At 51.1% G+C, this 17,057-nt stretch overlaps 1 protein-coding gene across 2 annotated transcripts in view; it reads right to left on the reverse strand.

The window, feature by feature from the left end:
- Positions 1 to 17,057, reverse strand: part of ZMAT4 (zinc finger matrin-type 4) — a 91,541-nt gene that overhangs the window by 46,197 nt on the left and 28,287 nt on the right. For both annotated transcript variants that reach the window (XR_015705953.1, XM_009468840.2), the window contains exon 3: positions 2,817 to 2,906. Coding sequence is in view for 1 of the 2 variants with exons in the window: in XM_009468840.2 (XP_009467115.1) it covers positions 2,817 to 2,906 (90 nt within the window). In the remaining variant the exon portion in view is untranslated. The remainder of the gene's footprint in view (positions 1 to 2,816; positions 2,907 to 17,057) is intronic.

Genomic DNA, 17,057 nt, shown 5'->3' on the forward strand with positions numbered 1-17,057 from the left:
GAATAAATTCAGCCTTCCACTGAAACCGCTACCTGACCTTTTGGTTGAAAACCTCTGATCAGGTACAAAACACACAGTAAGAACGTTGGCTCTAAACCCAGACATTTCATCTTAGTTTCAGTGTAATCGCTGAAGGTTTAAGTTATAGCATGCGGTAAATTTTGCACCAGAAGTTATAAAAACTGTGATTTCCTTGCTGATTGGGAACTGAAGCCAAGCCTCCCAAGGCAGCCGCCGGCACCATTTGTGCCTCGGAGAGGCACCGCTCTTGGCTTACCCGGCTCCAGCGCCTCCTGGCAGGACACGCGTTACCCTCAGCAACAAAATCTAATACCCTGCTATCTTCCCCCAAGCAATTTCTCCTTGCTATTATGACCCCTTTCTTTTTTAAGGAAGATGATGCTGGTTAAAGCAATTTACTATCTTATAGGACACAAATAGGGCTAGAAAGAATTTGAAGGCTTTTCTCCCGTCCCCAAAATGCGTTTCATAGCAGATCAGAACTTTTCATCACGTCTGTCCTGATCATCAGTCGGGGTCCTATTTTTTAAAGGTAGTGAGAAAAGGCTGATTAAAACTGATTCACCAATCCTGGGACCTGAGGATACGACTCCTCATTTCAGAGGGGCCCTGACACAGGCAGCAACCTCCTCTGACTGCTTTCAGCTGAAATGTTAAGCAGAAATTTAAAATGAAAGGTCAACGATCCCTCAGTACACCAAAGGCATGAGGTTGTTCCCCTCCTCCACAAAAAAATTAAACCAATAATGAACAGCCCAACAACTAAGTCGTTAATCCAGCGCAAGACTAATTGTATAAGCCTCGTACTTCTTACTAGGAAAGGATAATGGGTGTTTGGGGAATGCAGAATATTTTTATAGTCCTGAAACAACAGCAAATACTACCCTTCGCCTCACTGAAAGGTCAGGTAGCAAATGCTCTCTCCAAGCCTATTGCACCGAGTACCTACAACCGCGGCAGCTTCTCCTCCCTCGTGCCAGATGGAAGACAGAGAAGGTGTTCAGTTTTGTGGTCGAAAGCATACAAACCAAATGGCATGCAGTCATGTAACAGCGCAGTTTTTGATGAAAAAAAGGCTAATATTCCCTTTTTAGTTGCAGATGCTTCCAGACAGAAATTTAATTGCTTTTCACGGATTGTTTTTAATATTCGTCAAAGTTGGTGTGCCACGGATTGCCTAACGCCGCTGCACCCCTGCACTGGGCCGTGCAGCGGCACAGGCTGCAGCACGGCAATGGGTAGCATGCAGCATTAGAGATGTCCTAAATATTTCTGTTCTCTTTCAATGCAAAGGTTTGGCTAATATCTGATCAGCAACAGGCCTACTTTGAGCTGTAAATGTTGGCAGATTTTCCCTGTTATCATTTTATAACATAAATAATTTTAGAATTTAGGTCTTGCGTAGCCTATCATCCACCTTCTGCATAAGGAGCTGTTAGTTCATCCCCCACTAAGGGCTGCCCCGGCACAATCAAGCACCAGCAACCACAGAACTACATTCCTTCTCACTGTTGCCATTCCCAAAAGAAATGGGAAGTCGTTCAGCCTTGACTTATTGGAGGTCTCTTTGGTTCTCTCTCCACCATATCCTTACCCTAAGGAGTACGTGCAGCTATGTGGTTTCTTGTTGGATGCAATGAAGCTCATCAGAGGACCGCGTTCCAAGTCTCTATGTGCATGTCCGCTGTACCTTTCACATTCTGTAATTAACAACTCAATAAAAATACTATAAGATTCTGTTGTTAAGGGGTAGCTTGCATCTGCAATTACCCTGTGTGCAACATAAAAGTTCCACTAAAATTTTAATTACTGTGTGAAGGAGCTTTCAGATTCCTTTGGCAAAACTTGCATGCTTCTCCCTTTAATTAGAAGATACCGCACTAAATATTGATAGCATTAATCCACAGCCACACTCCCATAGATCTGAAATGGTTTGGATGCTGTCTGCTGGGAACCTCATCAACAGCTCTCACGCTGGCCCCAGAACATGGGAAAGAGCTGAATGAATAATTCACTGTGAATCAGTCCCTTATAAATTTAGTCTCCTTTTATTGCCTGACAAATGCCTGTGAGCTGGTCCAATTTCCTCAGGTTTGTTTGTTTATTTGAATGCAATTGAAGAACCCGATTGCAATTTCTTAAAACTGCAGACTGACCACAAAACTTTGCGAGGAGCCTTTCAGATCCAGCACTCCGTTTTCATCAACTCTCTGAAAAAATGGGGTTGGAAGAGCCCTCCGGAGGTGACTCTGCTCACTGGTGACCTCTCCGCTCACCCCGGGGGCTCTCAGGGGTTCCAGCCACGATGTGGCGATGCCACCGCAGGCAGGAGGGCACGGCACCGCCGCGCCGGGCGTAGCCAACAGCTCCGTACGCGGCACCGCCACGCCGGGCGTAGCCAACAGCTCCGTACGCGGCACCCTCGCGATTACCCCGGCCGCCCGCGGGCACAAGCCTCCTGCGGCCATTGCCCTGCCTCACCTGCGCGCAGGAGCTCGCCAGCAAAACCCTGGCTATTGCACTTAAACTGAATAAACGCTGGATATTTGCTCTCAGCATATTTTTTCCCGATGAAAGAACATTCGAATAACTAAAAATGCAATTACTGTTGCTGAAACACATAATATTTCTTGTATAGCTTATTGAAAATTATTCCCAGTTACTTAGCATTTCAGCTAATCTAAATGTTACCTCTGGGTACCTGGTCATCTGTGGCTGGAACAGAAAAAATGTTGTAGCCCAGAGTCAATGATTCACAGAGCAGCTGAGTAAACAGGGACTTAAATTATACCCACGTTTTCTGACCGGAGCTTTTTAGCTGGACAGCCTCCATCTATGGGATGAAGCATATAATAGAGACGAACTTTGCTGGCATGTTTCCGACTCTGGAAAGAAAAAACAAAAAAGAAAAGAAAATGCAAGAAATGAAGTTACAAAAAGCAAGAGGCTCTGTTACTGTGCATACAACACCAATCTGCAATAAGACTTCACATCCCCTTGACATACGTGTCCAACACGGGAGGAGAAAAGGGGGAAGGACCCAGGGGAGGAACATCTGCGTTTCACAGAGGCTTTACAGAGCTGTCCACCGAGCCGCAATGAACTGTGGAATGACTGTGACACCTGCCATTAGCAGGAGAAACGGGCCACCCTCCTCGCTCCGCGCCGAGTCCTGCTGCCTGCAGCCCCTTGCAGATACAGCGGGAATAAAGGCGGCGAGACAAGAGCAACATTTGCTATCAGACTGTTTCCATAGCGGGAGAGCTTGGAAACATCAGGGTTATTTAGCTTCAGGCGGAGACAAGATGGCATTGGGAGGGATCAGATGCACACACACAAACTGAAATCCACAGCTCCTACACTTACAGGAGAATAAAATACGTAAGGGGTATAAAACCTCACTCTCTAGGAAATAAGCCAACTGATACCTGCCAAAGGTTTGAAAGAAATTTCTCCCACGGGTAAATTATCCGGTAATTGTGTGTTATGGAATCTAACGCTTTCCTCGTACACAGCTGGCGCTGGCCCTGCAGAGAGGGGATAAGAACTACGTGGATGCTGAGCCTGAGCCCCTCCTCCTCTCCCAAGCATTTCCAAGGGGAGTCGAAGAGTAAAACCCCCCAGGCGGCCAGGAAAACGGGAGGGTTTGCGCTCCGGGTTAAGCAGTGCCAGCAGAGGAAAGCCCAGGCTTGACCTGACGTTGGCTGCTGCAGAAAGCAGCCCCAGGAGCCCAGGCACCGCTGCGAGGTCCTTCTGCTTTCCCGAGTCCTGCCTGGCAGAGTCCTCGCCCTCCACCACCACAGAGGACAGATGCAGAGCGCGCTTTCCAGCATCGGCAGTGGCCACCGGTCCCCAAACCCGCTCTGCTCCTTCACACCAAGCTCCAGTAAGCAGCCAGAGGGCTGGCTTCCCGCGGCAAAGCAGACCCGGTACTTCTGGTGCTTTCTCCCAAGAAAGGCACCGAGTGGGCACGTACTTTTCAAACGTTATTTATACCGCAGGAAAGTTTTCAGGGAACCTGTATTTTTGTAGAGGAATCGGGGAGAGCTGAGAGATGCCTGGAGGAGACCCTTCCCACGTGGGACACAGCGGGCAGCAAGGGCAGGTTTCGTGCCTTCGGGTACCACCGGAGCTTACCAGCAGGGGAGGATGAGGAGAGACAGGGAGATGTCCTGGTCATGCCAGCATCAACAGACAAAGCAATCCTTGTGATTTGCAAAACGTAAAGGAAGATTTAAAAGCTTCTACAGCAGGAGCACAGACATAAACCTCCAAAACCCTCCCTTACAGTCAGCTCTTGTCTTTCAGTAGATGTAAGGGGGGGGAAAGACTGCAACGACGGACTACCTGCACCCAGAGCCCAGGCATGCACGGCAGCTATTATTATGCAAATGTTGTCTCTGAATCTCCATTTCTGATTGCCTCATAGAACAACGGCACCGTAATATTATAATTTCAGATCCCAGATTTGCAATTTTAAAATATTAAATTAGCATGTTCTGGAACATTCTTTTTCCTGTGGTGGGAACTCGGAGCTACATTTGCAGAGAGCTATATTTGTATGCATAAATGTGACTATGCAATAATTTTTTTTAATAGAGCAAATCAGTCAGGGTAAACAATGTCAAATATCTTTCCCTAACTCGTCTTCCTGCACGCATTTAGAAAATGTGACCTGCTGTAGTCAGAGCTAAGCGCAGGAAACCCCAAAAGCTCCAGCTCTCAGCAATTAGCAGTCCAGACAGCGATGGCGTCATTAAGAAATGACAAGATAAACGCTTGAAGCGCAAAGGACAGATGTGCGAAGTCAGCCTCGGAGTCTGGCGGCGCTCCTACTTCTCTGCCTGAAGGCTGCTCGGCTGGTTTCACCTCGGGGAGGTTTGCACGCCCTGGGCAGGGCACAGGGGGACAGGCGACCGCTGGCCCCTTCGCACAGGGCAGGGGACAGGACAAGCCACTGCGGTCCCTCTTTGGATGGAGGAGAGCCAAGCGCACCATAAAGGTGACGTGGCCACAGCTTTTCAGCTGAATTCCTTCCCCGAATTTACACCCCTGGGAGCAGCCAGCCAGCCTCGAGTCATCCCACAGTCACGAGGCTCTTCCCTCGGGTGAGTTAATCCAGCATGTCATGATGCTTACTCGCACACAAGCATAGCCTGCTGAATTTAAAGGTTGAAAAGTTAGTGGGTTTTTTGGTGTTTTTTTGTAAGATGAAAAGGCGAGATTTTAACAGTAGTCATTTTTAGTGTTCCTTTCCGTGGCACTCAGCTGTGCCATAAATGATGTCCAAATGTCAGCATTAAAAGGCAGCGAAGCTTCAACCTCCTGTAAAACACCTCTCACCTTTACTTATGCGCTTGTTTGCATTTGTGAAAGCTAAGGTAAAAGAAATAACTTATGTTTGGCAAAATTTAAAACTACATGGCTCCTTATGCAGCCTTATTATCCTACGGTTATAAAAGCGGAGCTTAAAATCATCCCTGGCCTTTGCAAGTATGCAGTGAGCATCTCATTCCCTCTCAGGGAGCGGAGGTAGCACAGCCCATTTGTCACCCATTTTATCTCTGGTATTTTCTACATTTACATGTGTATTTATCATCCTAACACCAAGGCAGGAGCAAAGTGATTATTCTTAGCGTGCTGCTTGCAAACAGCCCTGCGGGTTATCTTTTCCCCTCCACAAAGCAACTTGAAATCTGCAGCTCCGAGGCGCGAGAAGGGCAAGTGCCAGGGAGGGGGTGGCACAGCCCCCATCGGCAGCACCGCCGCCGCCACGCAGGAGGGACTCGCCGCGCTCCTGAGCGCCAGCCGGGCTCCGCCATCCTGTTCCGAGCCCCTGCGTGTTTGAAGGAGCTCTGGAGGACACAGCACCAGGAGGACGTCTGAGAACAGCGGGGACAACGGCAACGAGCGCTGCCAGGGCATCGCTGCCTCCCCGCCGGCCGCCCAGCCCTCCGGCCCCAGGCAGAGACCCGCCGGCAGGTCCCTGCAGGACAGCTCGCGGCAGGGGCTGGCTTGGCCAGCTGAGCATCTGCTAGCCACCGCCATCCAAGTTATTACAGATACACGGGGGAAAAGGGGCCAAAGGAAGAAATACGTACAGGAGTCGGGAAGCCAGGATAAAGTGGGCTCAGAGCACATCCAGCGCCCATTTTGATCCATCTCACCGCACGTACAAGCCTTAGAAAAAGACAAAACCTTGACACATCTGTAAATCCATGGCCTGGAACAAGAACGCTGCCTTTGGAGATACCTGCCTGTTCGTCAGTAGCCACCACAACTTTACCTTAGGGTGCACAAAGAGAGTATCTTTGTGCGCGTGAATATTTCTTTTGTAGCTTTACAAAGTGTTACGCCAAAGGCATTTTCACTTAAATTCTCTGTCTCTAGGGTCTGCAAACAACTCCTTGAGAAGGCAAGAGTCTAACTTAATACTACATGCTTTAAAAACAACCCTCTCTATGCAGGGAGGGGGGTGCAGCTTAGAAAGAGCCTGTTTTCACATAGCAACTGCAGGCTTCTGCATTGCAAGCTCATGTGCTATTGTAAGAAGGCTCATCAATAAAAGTAAATAAATGGATCATTTCTGTCTATATCAAATCTACTTTAATACAGAGGACTGTGGCAGAGGCAGCAGAGTTCTGGCAATTCAACCCTAAAACATAAAAGGGCAAAGCAGAGCTAAATTGTGCTATGAAATGCAGTTTGATTTCGCATAAATCAAGTTTTGCAGCACACTTACGCCCAGAGCGAGCAGCAGTGCGGCGAGAGCAGACAATTACGGCTCTGTGGGAGCGGCGGCAGCTGGCAGGACCCCGGGAGCCAGGGCCGAGCTGGCCTCAGATGCAGCAGCCCTGCTCGCCCTGGCTCATGGAGGGTTCGCTCGCTGCCATCACAACTTCACAGCTTCTCTGCAAATGTACCAACAGCAGCACTGTCCCTGGGGAGGGCTGAGACACGTCTCCCTTTCCAAGGCCAGAAATCCCCGCTGGAGGCTTTAGCCCGGGCTTTGCCGGGCTGCACGGAGACTGAGATCCCTCCTTCCCACGATCTGCCCAGAGGATGCGGGGAGCCCTCCCGTCAGCAGCCTGCAGCGGCCCCAGGATCTGCTCCCACTTTGCACCGCTGATTTAAGCTGACCTGACAGGCTAAAACATTTCACCATCTTGTGAGGGACTTCTTCCCGTACCCCCAGCCACCTCGCCAGGTTCAAATCAACCGTTCCTGCTGCTCTCCTCACGCCGCGCTTGCATCTGATCTAATTTCTCTATTCCCCATAGCTCACTTTATCATCTGCTTGTTCGCTCCTCTGCTGGCAGCATCAGGTTTTCGGTCGGTCTGCCTTTCCTCTCTTGCCCTCCCTCCTCTGTGCCCTGTTCTCCAGCCGAAGACCAGAGCCCCACGGCACCGGGGCACACACGGCCGTGCCGAGCGCCGGCAGGGACACCCAGCTGGGAGATGAAGAAAGGAGCCGTAATGGCAGCCCGAATGGCTGTGGCTTCCCCTAGTTCGTAATAAATTCTTTTTCAGAAGCCTGTTGGTTGGATTTTAATCCTTTTAGTGTGTACTGTGTTGATTTTTTGGTATGCTGGCAGTTTCTTAATTAAATTGCCATGAAACATGCAGTCATATGATTACACCAACTTTATTATCTGTATTGGCCCTACTTGTAATCTCATCAAAAGAGAGAAAGTTATTTCGGCCAGACCCAGTTCTCTAAACCTCACGCAGAATACCAATTCCATCGTCCCCCTGGAGCTACCTACTCCAGTCCCTCTCCGGGGCCTGCTTCGCTCAGGAGCCGTGCCGAGCTGGGGGGGCCCCGCTCCCCGCGGTCGTCCCCCGGTGCTGCCGTGCCTGGCTCCGCGCTCGCCCTTCTCCTAGAAACTTCCTCCACTTTCCAAGTCCCGTGCCGGATCAGCAGTGACGACGCAGAGCGCCCGGCCAGCTCTATTCAAGCACTCGCTTGCAAATTACTGGACCCGCTGACTCAAAAAACCAACGTGCTAGATTTCATCATTGCTGCCTAACAAACTTCCAAATTTCTACTGGAAGAGAACCAATTTATTCCTCATTCTGTGATATAACAACATCCTCTGCTTTTTTTTAAATAGAGGACAGAAGTATTTTCAGCAAACGCCTTCCCTTTTCTGCCTCTTCTACCCACATGACCAGCAAACACTATTGTCAAGATCCCCGTTGTTCACCACAGAGACAAACTCCCGTCTGTTATTCCAGACGCTGCTGGGTGCCAATGTCCTTTTTCTCCCTTTGTAATTTTTGCAAAGCCTCATTTATAATTTATGGTCATTTCTATCCACTTCCCCTTTTTCCTCCTTGACTTAATTTTTTAAAAAGCGCCTACTCATGCTTTGACTTTCTGGGCACACAGATACATGTCCGGAATTCCCAATTGCACGCAGCTGAATTTTCACCCCATGAAACTGGCTTCTTCAAAGCAACAGGTAGACATATTACCAGTTTGGACATTGATTTGCTTACACGTAAAGGCAATTACTGATGATCTATTCAACTACTAGCTCATTTCATTTTCTCTGAATCTGTGATCATTTCTCTCCGCTCGCCAAGCCGACCCTGAACGTGGATCCCCTCCCCAGGGACACCGACAGCCTCCTGAGATGGGTGCCCAAGGCTGGGAGCAGTTCACAGGCCCCAGCAGCTTCTCCCAAATCTCGATGACTGCAATTTTAAGAATACAAAAACAAGACTACAGAAGCTCCCAGTAAAACGAATAGCAGCGACCTGCTGCAGCCAAAGGCAGCGACTCGCAGGGGGCGAGGGGGCTGCCGTGTCTGCCGCTCTGCCATCGCACGGGGTCAAAGCGTCCAGTCCAAGCCTGACAACTTTCATTATAATCAACATTGTCGTTGCTTCACTCACCTTCCTAAGAGAAAACTCTCACCCGCTAGATCCGCCTTTCCAGCGTGAGCTGGGAGCCCCTGTGGCCGCATGAAATGCCGTTCCTCCAGGAGAGCTCAGAAAGGCCCCTTCCCGTCCTGCTGCGCTCGGAGCGTTAACGCTGCACAGAGGCGGAGGGGGCTGACGCCGCCAGCCCAGGAGGCCCCCCGAGACAAGGGTTTCTAACTGCACTTGTTCAATGGAAAAGAAAATGCCACCTTTGGTTTTTTCCCCTTGGTGCAGTCCCCATCGCACAGGCAGACCAGGTGGATGGCGCTGGTACCCTGCATGGGTGGGTACCGCGGGTACCGACAGGGTATCGCCCATGGCTGGAGCATCGCCCCGGGACCCAGCCCTGCCCTCTCACGGCTGCCTGATCCAGACGGATCCAGGCTCAGCTCTGCAGCTCCCTGCATGATAAATACCTGCAGACCTCCAGAACAGCAAGGCATGAATTTTGTGTCTCAGGAGTCACCGTTTCAGCTTATCTGATCTTTAATTTTACAGCTTCCTATATTGATTTTGACTGTAGTCAAAGTATCTCTTGTCCTACGCGCCGCAGCGTACCCTGCAGAGAGGAAAATAACTCTTTACGGCCTGTTGCCGGAGCAGCGTGGCACCAGCAGCAGGGCTCAGCACCCGGCTCGCAGGCTGCCGGTGCCCCGCAGACCTGCCTCCCAGCGCCCGGGATCTCCCGGGATCGCCCGCAGGCTTCTGGTCCTCCCCAAAGGCACTCAAAGTCCCTTCTCACTTCACGTCCTCACATTTCTTCTGCAGATGGATATTACACCTAAGCTAATGCAACCATGAATTTACTTTTCCATTGGTTTTTAGGGTTTTTTTCCAGGCGGTGCGCCTCCCTGTGAACAAGCCAAGGGAAAAGGGATGCAGGGAATGGAGCGAACCTCCGAAACGTGCTTCGCTCAGCAAGCTAAACCCTTGCTGTTTGCCTGCAGCTACTCGTGTCAAGCAGCTGCAGCTGAGGTTTCTCAGCTCAGGCCACTCCGCCGTTGGGTACTGATGCTCGAGGTGCGGATGAATTTCAGTGCTGGTACAGAACTCTCATCCTGCCATCAGGTGGGAAGCAGAAGAGTTAACACAACCACACCGTCTCCTCCCCGCACAAGCCGCCCGGCACCGCGCTCTGCAGAGCGGCACGCACCGGCAGCGCCGCCGTTGTTCCCGTTCTATCTTTACGTGTCGGAAACAAATCATTTTTAAAGCGCATCAGTGCGAGTCACTCCTGAGAGCCCGCTCAGCCCAGCGCGGCGCGGGGGCGCGTTTTGTCACAACACACGACGATAACTAAAGACTCTGCTTTCAAACACCTGGAACCCAAATCCAAACGCGGGTTGCGAGTTTAAAATATTAAAGAAAAGCAAGGGTGAATACCCGGAACAAACAGGTGCCCTCCCGTGCATCGGGAGCAGAAAGGGGCTGCCGCGGGGAAGCGAGAGCTGCAGGGACTTCTCCTGGGGACGGCTTGGCCAGGGCGCGCCTGGCTTGGGTAACAGCAACGTTTCACGGCTTTTGTTCCGCGTAAGCTTAATGTGACATCCCTCGTGCCTCTCCATTACTGCTGGCCTCAGGGTCTCGTTCCTGGTGGATTTTACCACTGCTCTGGAAGTACCTTTGAACTTCAGCTATTTTTAGCCAGCAACGAGACTCTGCACCTTGGAGGGGAGCTGTACGAGCGGGCTTCGTCTGCTCTGCTGTTGCTGCTATTTAGCAATAGATGTTGATGCTGGGAGTGCATTAAAAATAATGTTTAGCCATTAATGTTGACAACAGCGTAGTAACACGGAACCTTGTGAAGTGCCATTTAATCTACCTTGGTTTCCTGAAGCGCACTGCGATCCAGCAGCTAACCCTGCCCTGGTGGGTACGTACTTACTGCACGCAGAAAAGGGAAGAGGAGGCACGAACACCTCGCCAGAAAACACTGACATCCACGGATCTCTTTCCTATACGATGTGTGGCCATGCTTACTGCAGCACGTTTTAACTGCCGTTGTCAGACGGCGCTACACGGACTGGGTACCACGGCAATCTGCAGAAGGTCTGCATGGGCACGTACAAAAACCAGAACAGTACCTTCAGCATCTTTGCAACCAAGCCACAGAAAAGCTTTCTTTAGCCTGATTTTTTTTTTTTCTCCGCAAGACAAGGTTCTCCTACCAGCACAATCTGCAGAATGACAGTAATGGCTGAGCAGCCTCTAAAAACTATATAGCACGCGTACACCACGGCAGAGCAGATTTGCAGCAGTTCTGGGGAAGGACGTAGGAACAGCAGATAGGACGTCCCCTCCTCCTCCATCCTCTGAAGTATTTACAGGTTTCTCTCAATAAAGCAAGCCAACACTTGGCAGGTAAGCAGCGGCAGAACATACGAGAGAGGGCATTGCTAGCCAACGTTAGCATTCCCTTCAATAATAGACGACCAACATCAGCGGACTCCCTGGCGCACGAGAGCCCCGCACAGCCCTTACGTCCAGCTGAAGCGCGGCCTTTCCACTCCTCCGTCCTGGGAACGCCTGCAGCACCTCGCGCGGGGAGCTGGCACCAGACACGGAGCATTCCGGCTCCTTGTGTTCCAGCACAGCATTTATTTTGTTCAATAGAGTACGTGCTCTGCCACCGCATTAATATTTCAGACACAGGATTGCCTTTCTGAGCACACGCATCTTGATCCTTAAGGCACGAATGTGCCAGTAGTAAACAATGTTTTTTATTCCTTCAGACAAGCCATCATTTTATGCAGTTTCCCAGAGAAGGACGGCCCAACTGGAAGCAGATTAACCCGAGCACCGCTCCAGCCCCGCGCAGACAAGGAGTATTGATGAGGCTGTCGATACCGCTCGCCCGCCTCGCTCCGGAGACAGGGTGAGAAATTCCAGAGAGCACTTGGCTCCGGAGACGAGCCAAAGGGCACGGCGCTTTATTTGTTCTCCCCAGTTCCCTCCGCATTTAAATTTTAATACACTTTGCCTCTGCCCTCCCCCAGCCTCTCAGGCTCCACCACAAGCATTTAAGCATCATTCCTTCATCTCACAAGGTGAGCCAACATTCGCACGACGCCTTCCCGGGCTTCTCTTCCTACAGACCCGGCGTATTTCTTCAATCTAAAATGAAAAAGCAAAGTACCATCTGAACACCTGAAGCAATAAAGATTACAATGGCAAAAAGTGTTATAGCAGCTTAAGAAGCAAATGTGGTGATGAATATGCAGCTCAGGGTGGAATCTGAGAGCAACTTTGCATATTTGGTAACTTTCCTGCAGGATTTTCAAGGAGAAACTTGAAAATAAATGGTAACATCTTCCTAATGGCTGTGAACGCTTCTATATAGAGATGAGGACTTGGAGCTAACTAAAAAAGCTTAGCTTTTTAAATTTATGGAGCAGCTCACCAAGGGGACTGATACAACCTCTCTCAAAGACAGAGCTGGAAGGAACTGTTAAATGACGGACGATCTAGAGAGTATCCAGCGGCAAAGAGGCTTCCCGCTCCAGAGGAAGGTGAGATGCAGAAATACAGAAACACTCCTCTCTGGGGCCCAGGCTTTCAATGGCATTGCAGCAAGCAGAGTACGTTCTATATTTCTTCTCCTCCTGTTCAGCAAGCTCTGCAGCACCGGCCGTTTCCCAAATCACTGCTGCCCTCTGACCCCCTGATTCCTCCTACGCTCTTCCCCTTGCAGAGGGCAGCGGGTGTTGCTGAGCGCATTAAGCAGCTGGTAAAGCACCCACACAACTGCAAGAGCTTCTGACCGCAGGGCAGCGGCCTCAGTTATTTCTTTGCAATACCTTTGAGGGGTGAAGGGCATTTGAATAGCGATGCTTTGCTGATAACGGTCACAGGAGCCCGATGCGAGAAAGAACTTCTGTAGCACAAACCGTGCGCTCCAAATCCCAGCCTTTCGACAGGCTCTCCCGTCTCCCCAGAATGAGCTCTGTGCGAAGGTACACATGCTGGGTAGCTGCCTTCTGGTTTTCCCGCCCACAAATGTCATTTAAAAACAACAACAACAACAACAAAAAATCAATCCCTTCATTTCAAAGTTGTGCTTGAAAGACACACACGGTCTGTGCCATCAAAGCCGAGCAAAAAGGTCGATGGCTGTGAGACACTCCCGGTCTCTGTGGCCGGCACAGAAGGTGCCCCAGGAGGAGGGTGCTGGCAGAGGTGCCCATTGCTACGCACCCACCTTCCCCGCCACCCAGGGCACCGGCACCAGGAGGAGGTGGCCGAGCCTGACACAGCCCAGACATCCCTCTGCCCAACGTACGCCGCAGGAGCCGGCCGCTGCCGGCGACAATTAAAGAGCATCAGGAGGAGGCTGGGCCCAACCTCGCGCGGATCAAGCGTCCCGTCTGGAAGGGGTCTGCCAGTCGTCCCCCCACACCTGAGAGCAGGCGAGCGAGCAAGAGAGGAGGCTTGAAATACCCTCCCTCCGCCAGACAGCACCACACATTTGGCCACCACCTGCCTGATGCAGCCAGCGCTCGCCCGGAGCGTATTGCATCCTTCTGCCTTTTCCTGCGATTCCTGATCTTATCAGCCATCCCGCCTCAGCTCTGCTCCTCCGGCGGGGGGAAAGGGAGAGCCGATGCACGAGGAACGCTTGGCACATCACGGCAGCACAGCGAGCTATTACCTAGCAGGGCTTTTATCAGGCATCCACATTTGGATGCTTTATTCCAGCAGCAGAAACAGGAAGGGAGTTTTCTAATACTTCAGGGGACAAATTAAGATATTAATTTGCTTTAAGAATTCAAATATTCAAACGCACGATCTTTTGGGCATTGGCAACAACCAGTAAGACCCGTCTCATCTCCCACTTAACGCTGCGTGGAAGCTAACCGATCTCTTTAAAGCAGCCTCCCGCGATACCCAGCACCACAGTATGCCGAGAGCTTGTTAAGGCATTTCTCATTTGGGCACCTGAACTTCATTACGAGTCGATACCCCAAGGCCAGCTGCTCAGCTCAGCTCTGCCCTACGGTGAATCCTGGAGAGGAGAGCAGCACCTGGCAGCTTCACAGGGACGGAAAGGAGAGCAAAGGCGCAGCAGACGTATCAGACAAAGCCACAGAGGCAGTTGCACAAAGCACATAAAATAAGGGCAGTATTTTGCTGTATGTCAAGTTGGAAGCAAAAATGCGCTGCAAATACTCTGATTCTTTTGTCATGTTTCCACTACACTTGCCCTTGGAAATAATACTGCTTAATATTGCACGACTGACATCAAATTATTTTTTTATTCCTGGCAAAGCAGCGCAGAAGAAAAGAAGAGTTATTGGTTGATGATTTGGAGAAGGAGACGAGACAGCGATTGGAACTGACTATTCCCGTTTGGCAAGATAAAAACACCCCCTTTCATACACTGCTTCCCTCTATTTTCTTACAGAGAAATGTCTTATTTTGCATGCGCAAAGGAGCCAAGATTTCAGTGCCTGGCACAAAGGCTGCAGATCTTACCCGCCTGCGCTGGAGAGGCAGCAGATAAATTCCCTTTCTCTCTAAGCTCTGGCTCGGCAAGGGTAAGGGCATTGCTGACCAAAACAAACCGAGCCCCGGAGGAAGACGCATCACCAGCACAGTCCGGGAGCTTGAGATTGCTGGTTTCCAGTCGGGTCTTCTGCAGGCACCTTCCCCAGCTCCGAGCGGGAGGCTCCGTGCAGCGCGCTGCTCCCCACACCCCCATGCGCTGCCCCGTGGCGCAGGCAGAGCCCCAAAGCCCCAGCAGCCGCCCAGGCTGCGCCAACGCCGAGGCGCGGCCAACGCCGAGGCGCCCGGGCCTGCCTTCGGGAACCCAAAGGGAACGAATGCTCGGGGTCGTGCCAGAGGCTTCCCCACGCAGCAATCCCGACACAGCGAGCACGCTGAGCTGGGTGGAGATGCTGAACTCTTCCGATGACGCTGCGTGCACCACACCAGCACGGAGTTTCTATGTTGCAGTGTTTCACTTTTCCCCATAAAGTTCAAGTCCATTCAAAATGAAAAGTTTTGCTCTGTGCAAAAAGTTCATTTACGTTGTGTTTTTCTTGTCTGCTTTGATATTGACCATATTTTTTTTCCTATCAAAAAGCTGAAACAAAGCAACTTTAGAAAATTAAATGAAAATTTATTTGCAGAAAATTTCGTCTTCTGAAGTTGATCTTTTCCCTATGAAAAGAATCTGTTTTGACCATAGAGTGCTTTTTAAAGGGGGGGGGGGGGGGGGGGGAAGTGAAACATGTGACCAGCTACTTTTTCATTAGGAAGAAACAGTGAATTTTACATTCCTGCTATTAACTAACTGGCTTGCAGCGAGGGCTGGCGGTCTCGGGCAGGACGGAGCTCAGGTACATTCAACACCACAGTTTTGTACAAGAACAGTCACGTTGTGAATCCTGATGTTATAAAAGCGAATATTCTGACCACAGACTTGATCTGCTCCTCGGACCGGGGAAGAGAAACACCTTCTGAGCAGGGGCCTGGCAGAAAGACCAGCCTTCTCCGTTTGCGGGGCAGAGGCTCCGACCAAACTCCTTATGAAACAGCATCAGAGCAAGAATGGTTTGCAGAAATTATTCCCCAATAATTTTCCATGATTAATGTACCCAGGGAAATCGTGTACTGCTTGTCCCGTGTCTAACCAGAAAAAGAGGCCAAGTTCACCTAACAAGTGACTCACTACAAATTATCTGCTCGGGTCTCTCAAAACCCCGTCCAACTCGCATCGGGAAGGAGCTGGGAGCGCTGCAGAGCTGTTCTCTGCTCCCATTTGCAGTCAAAGCACACGGACTCGGGAACGTCCCCCGCGAGGCTCGATGCTGCACCGAGCTCCGGCAGCCCGAAGGCTTCGTGCATCGGCTGCACGGAGGAAAACACCCAGGGTACAGCTCCGTGGCGGCCCGCGAGAGCTCCCTGTGGGCACGCCTGTCACCCAGCACCACCTGCCCCATAAAACCTCGGGGCAGATTTTCAGCCCCCTCACTGCACCCACGGGTTTCTCGGGACCGGGGTACAGGGAGAATTTGTGTCACACTCCAGAGCGGCGACCAGAACAGACGCTGCAAAGCACCGAGGCTCCCTGTCGAGAGCAGAGGCTGCTGCGGGGCTACGGCAAAGTGCGGCAGAGCTGCAGGGCAGGGGCACCGTCAGCCCCTGGGGCCACCGGAGGAGCCCCCGGCCACGGCCGGGCCCCCCGCCCGCCTCGCTCTCTCCATCCCTCTGCTTTGCATGGTGCAACCCAGCAGGCAAGGTCAGGGAATGACGTTATCGTGCCGAACGTCTACAGCGTCTGCTGGGATTTCACAGGGGATGACAAATGAGCACAACACCTCGCGCTAGAAATACACAACAGAAAACCGCGTTGTTTTCCACGTTTCAAAAACATCTGCTATGAATTAATGATTCAGCTCATACCTACGATTACAGGCACAGAAGAAAAGAGACTGGCTGAGCACCCCGTTGCTCACCAGTCACTACTCCTGTTTCTGCGGCAAGGCTTCTGCCTCCTGTAGACAAAATCTGGCATCCACGCCACCCATTCGCAGGCTCTGGAAGGTGTCCCCAAAACTGCAGCCTCAGACTTCCCCGTGGCTGCCAGGGACCTCTGCTGCACACCGAGGGCAGCCAGAGGAGTGTTTACAGGAGATGGCTTAAGAAATTCCCCAAAACAGACATGTAAAGTGTCTGACAAGGAAACGTGCAGTATCGGTCGCATTGTTTATTAATGCGGCACAGCATCCTTGCATACCATACGTTGATTAAGCTTCTTGCATGTCTCCCCTGGCCACGCTGAGACAAACGTCTCCCCTGCAGATCCACTGCTAAACACCCGAATCAGAGCAAAAGTTTGAGGAAACTTCATCTTCCAGGCCTCTTAGCACAGATTCCGATTTTGCTGAAACACCGCAGCCACTGACAGTGTATTCAAAAGCAGGGGCGAAACGCAGCCAGGCCATGCAGCCCCTCTGGCGCACGCTCCCCGCGCCCCGGGGAGCAGATGCCGAGACACGGACAGGCAGCGGGTTTCCTTTCTTGAGGGATTTCACAGCAGCAGATCCCTCTGTAATTTCCTCCCTTGTTTAATAGGAATTTATTTAATTTTGTTTTGAAGATATGCA

Source organism: Nipponia nippon, unplaced genomic scaffold (genome assembly GCF_047370975.1).
Source record: "Nipponia nippon isolate SJK-2023a ecotype South Korea unplaced genomic scaffold, ASM4737097v1 scaffold_27, whole genome shotgun sequence".
Lineage (NCBI taxonomy): Eukaryota > Metazoa > Chordata > Aves > Pelecaniformes > Threskiornithidae > Nipponia > Nipponia nippon.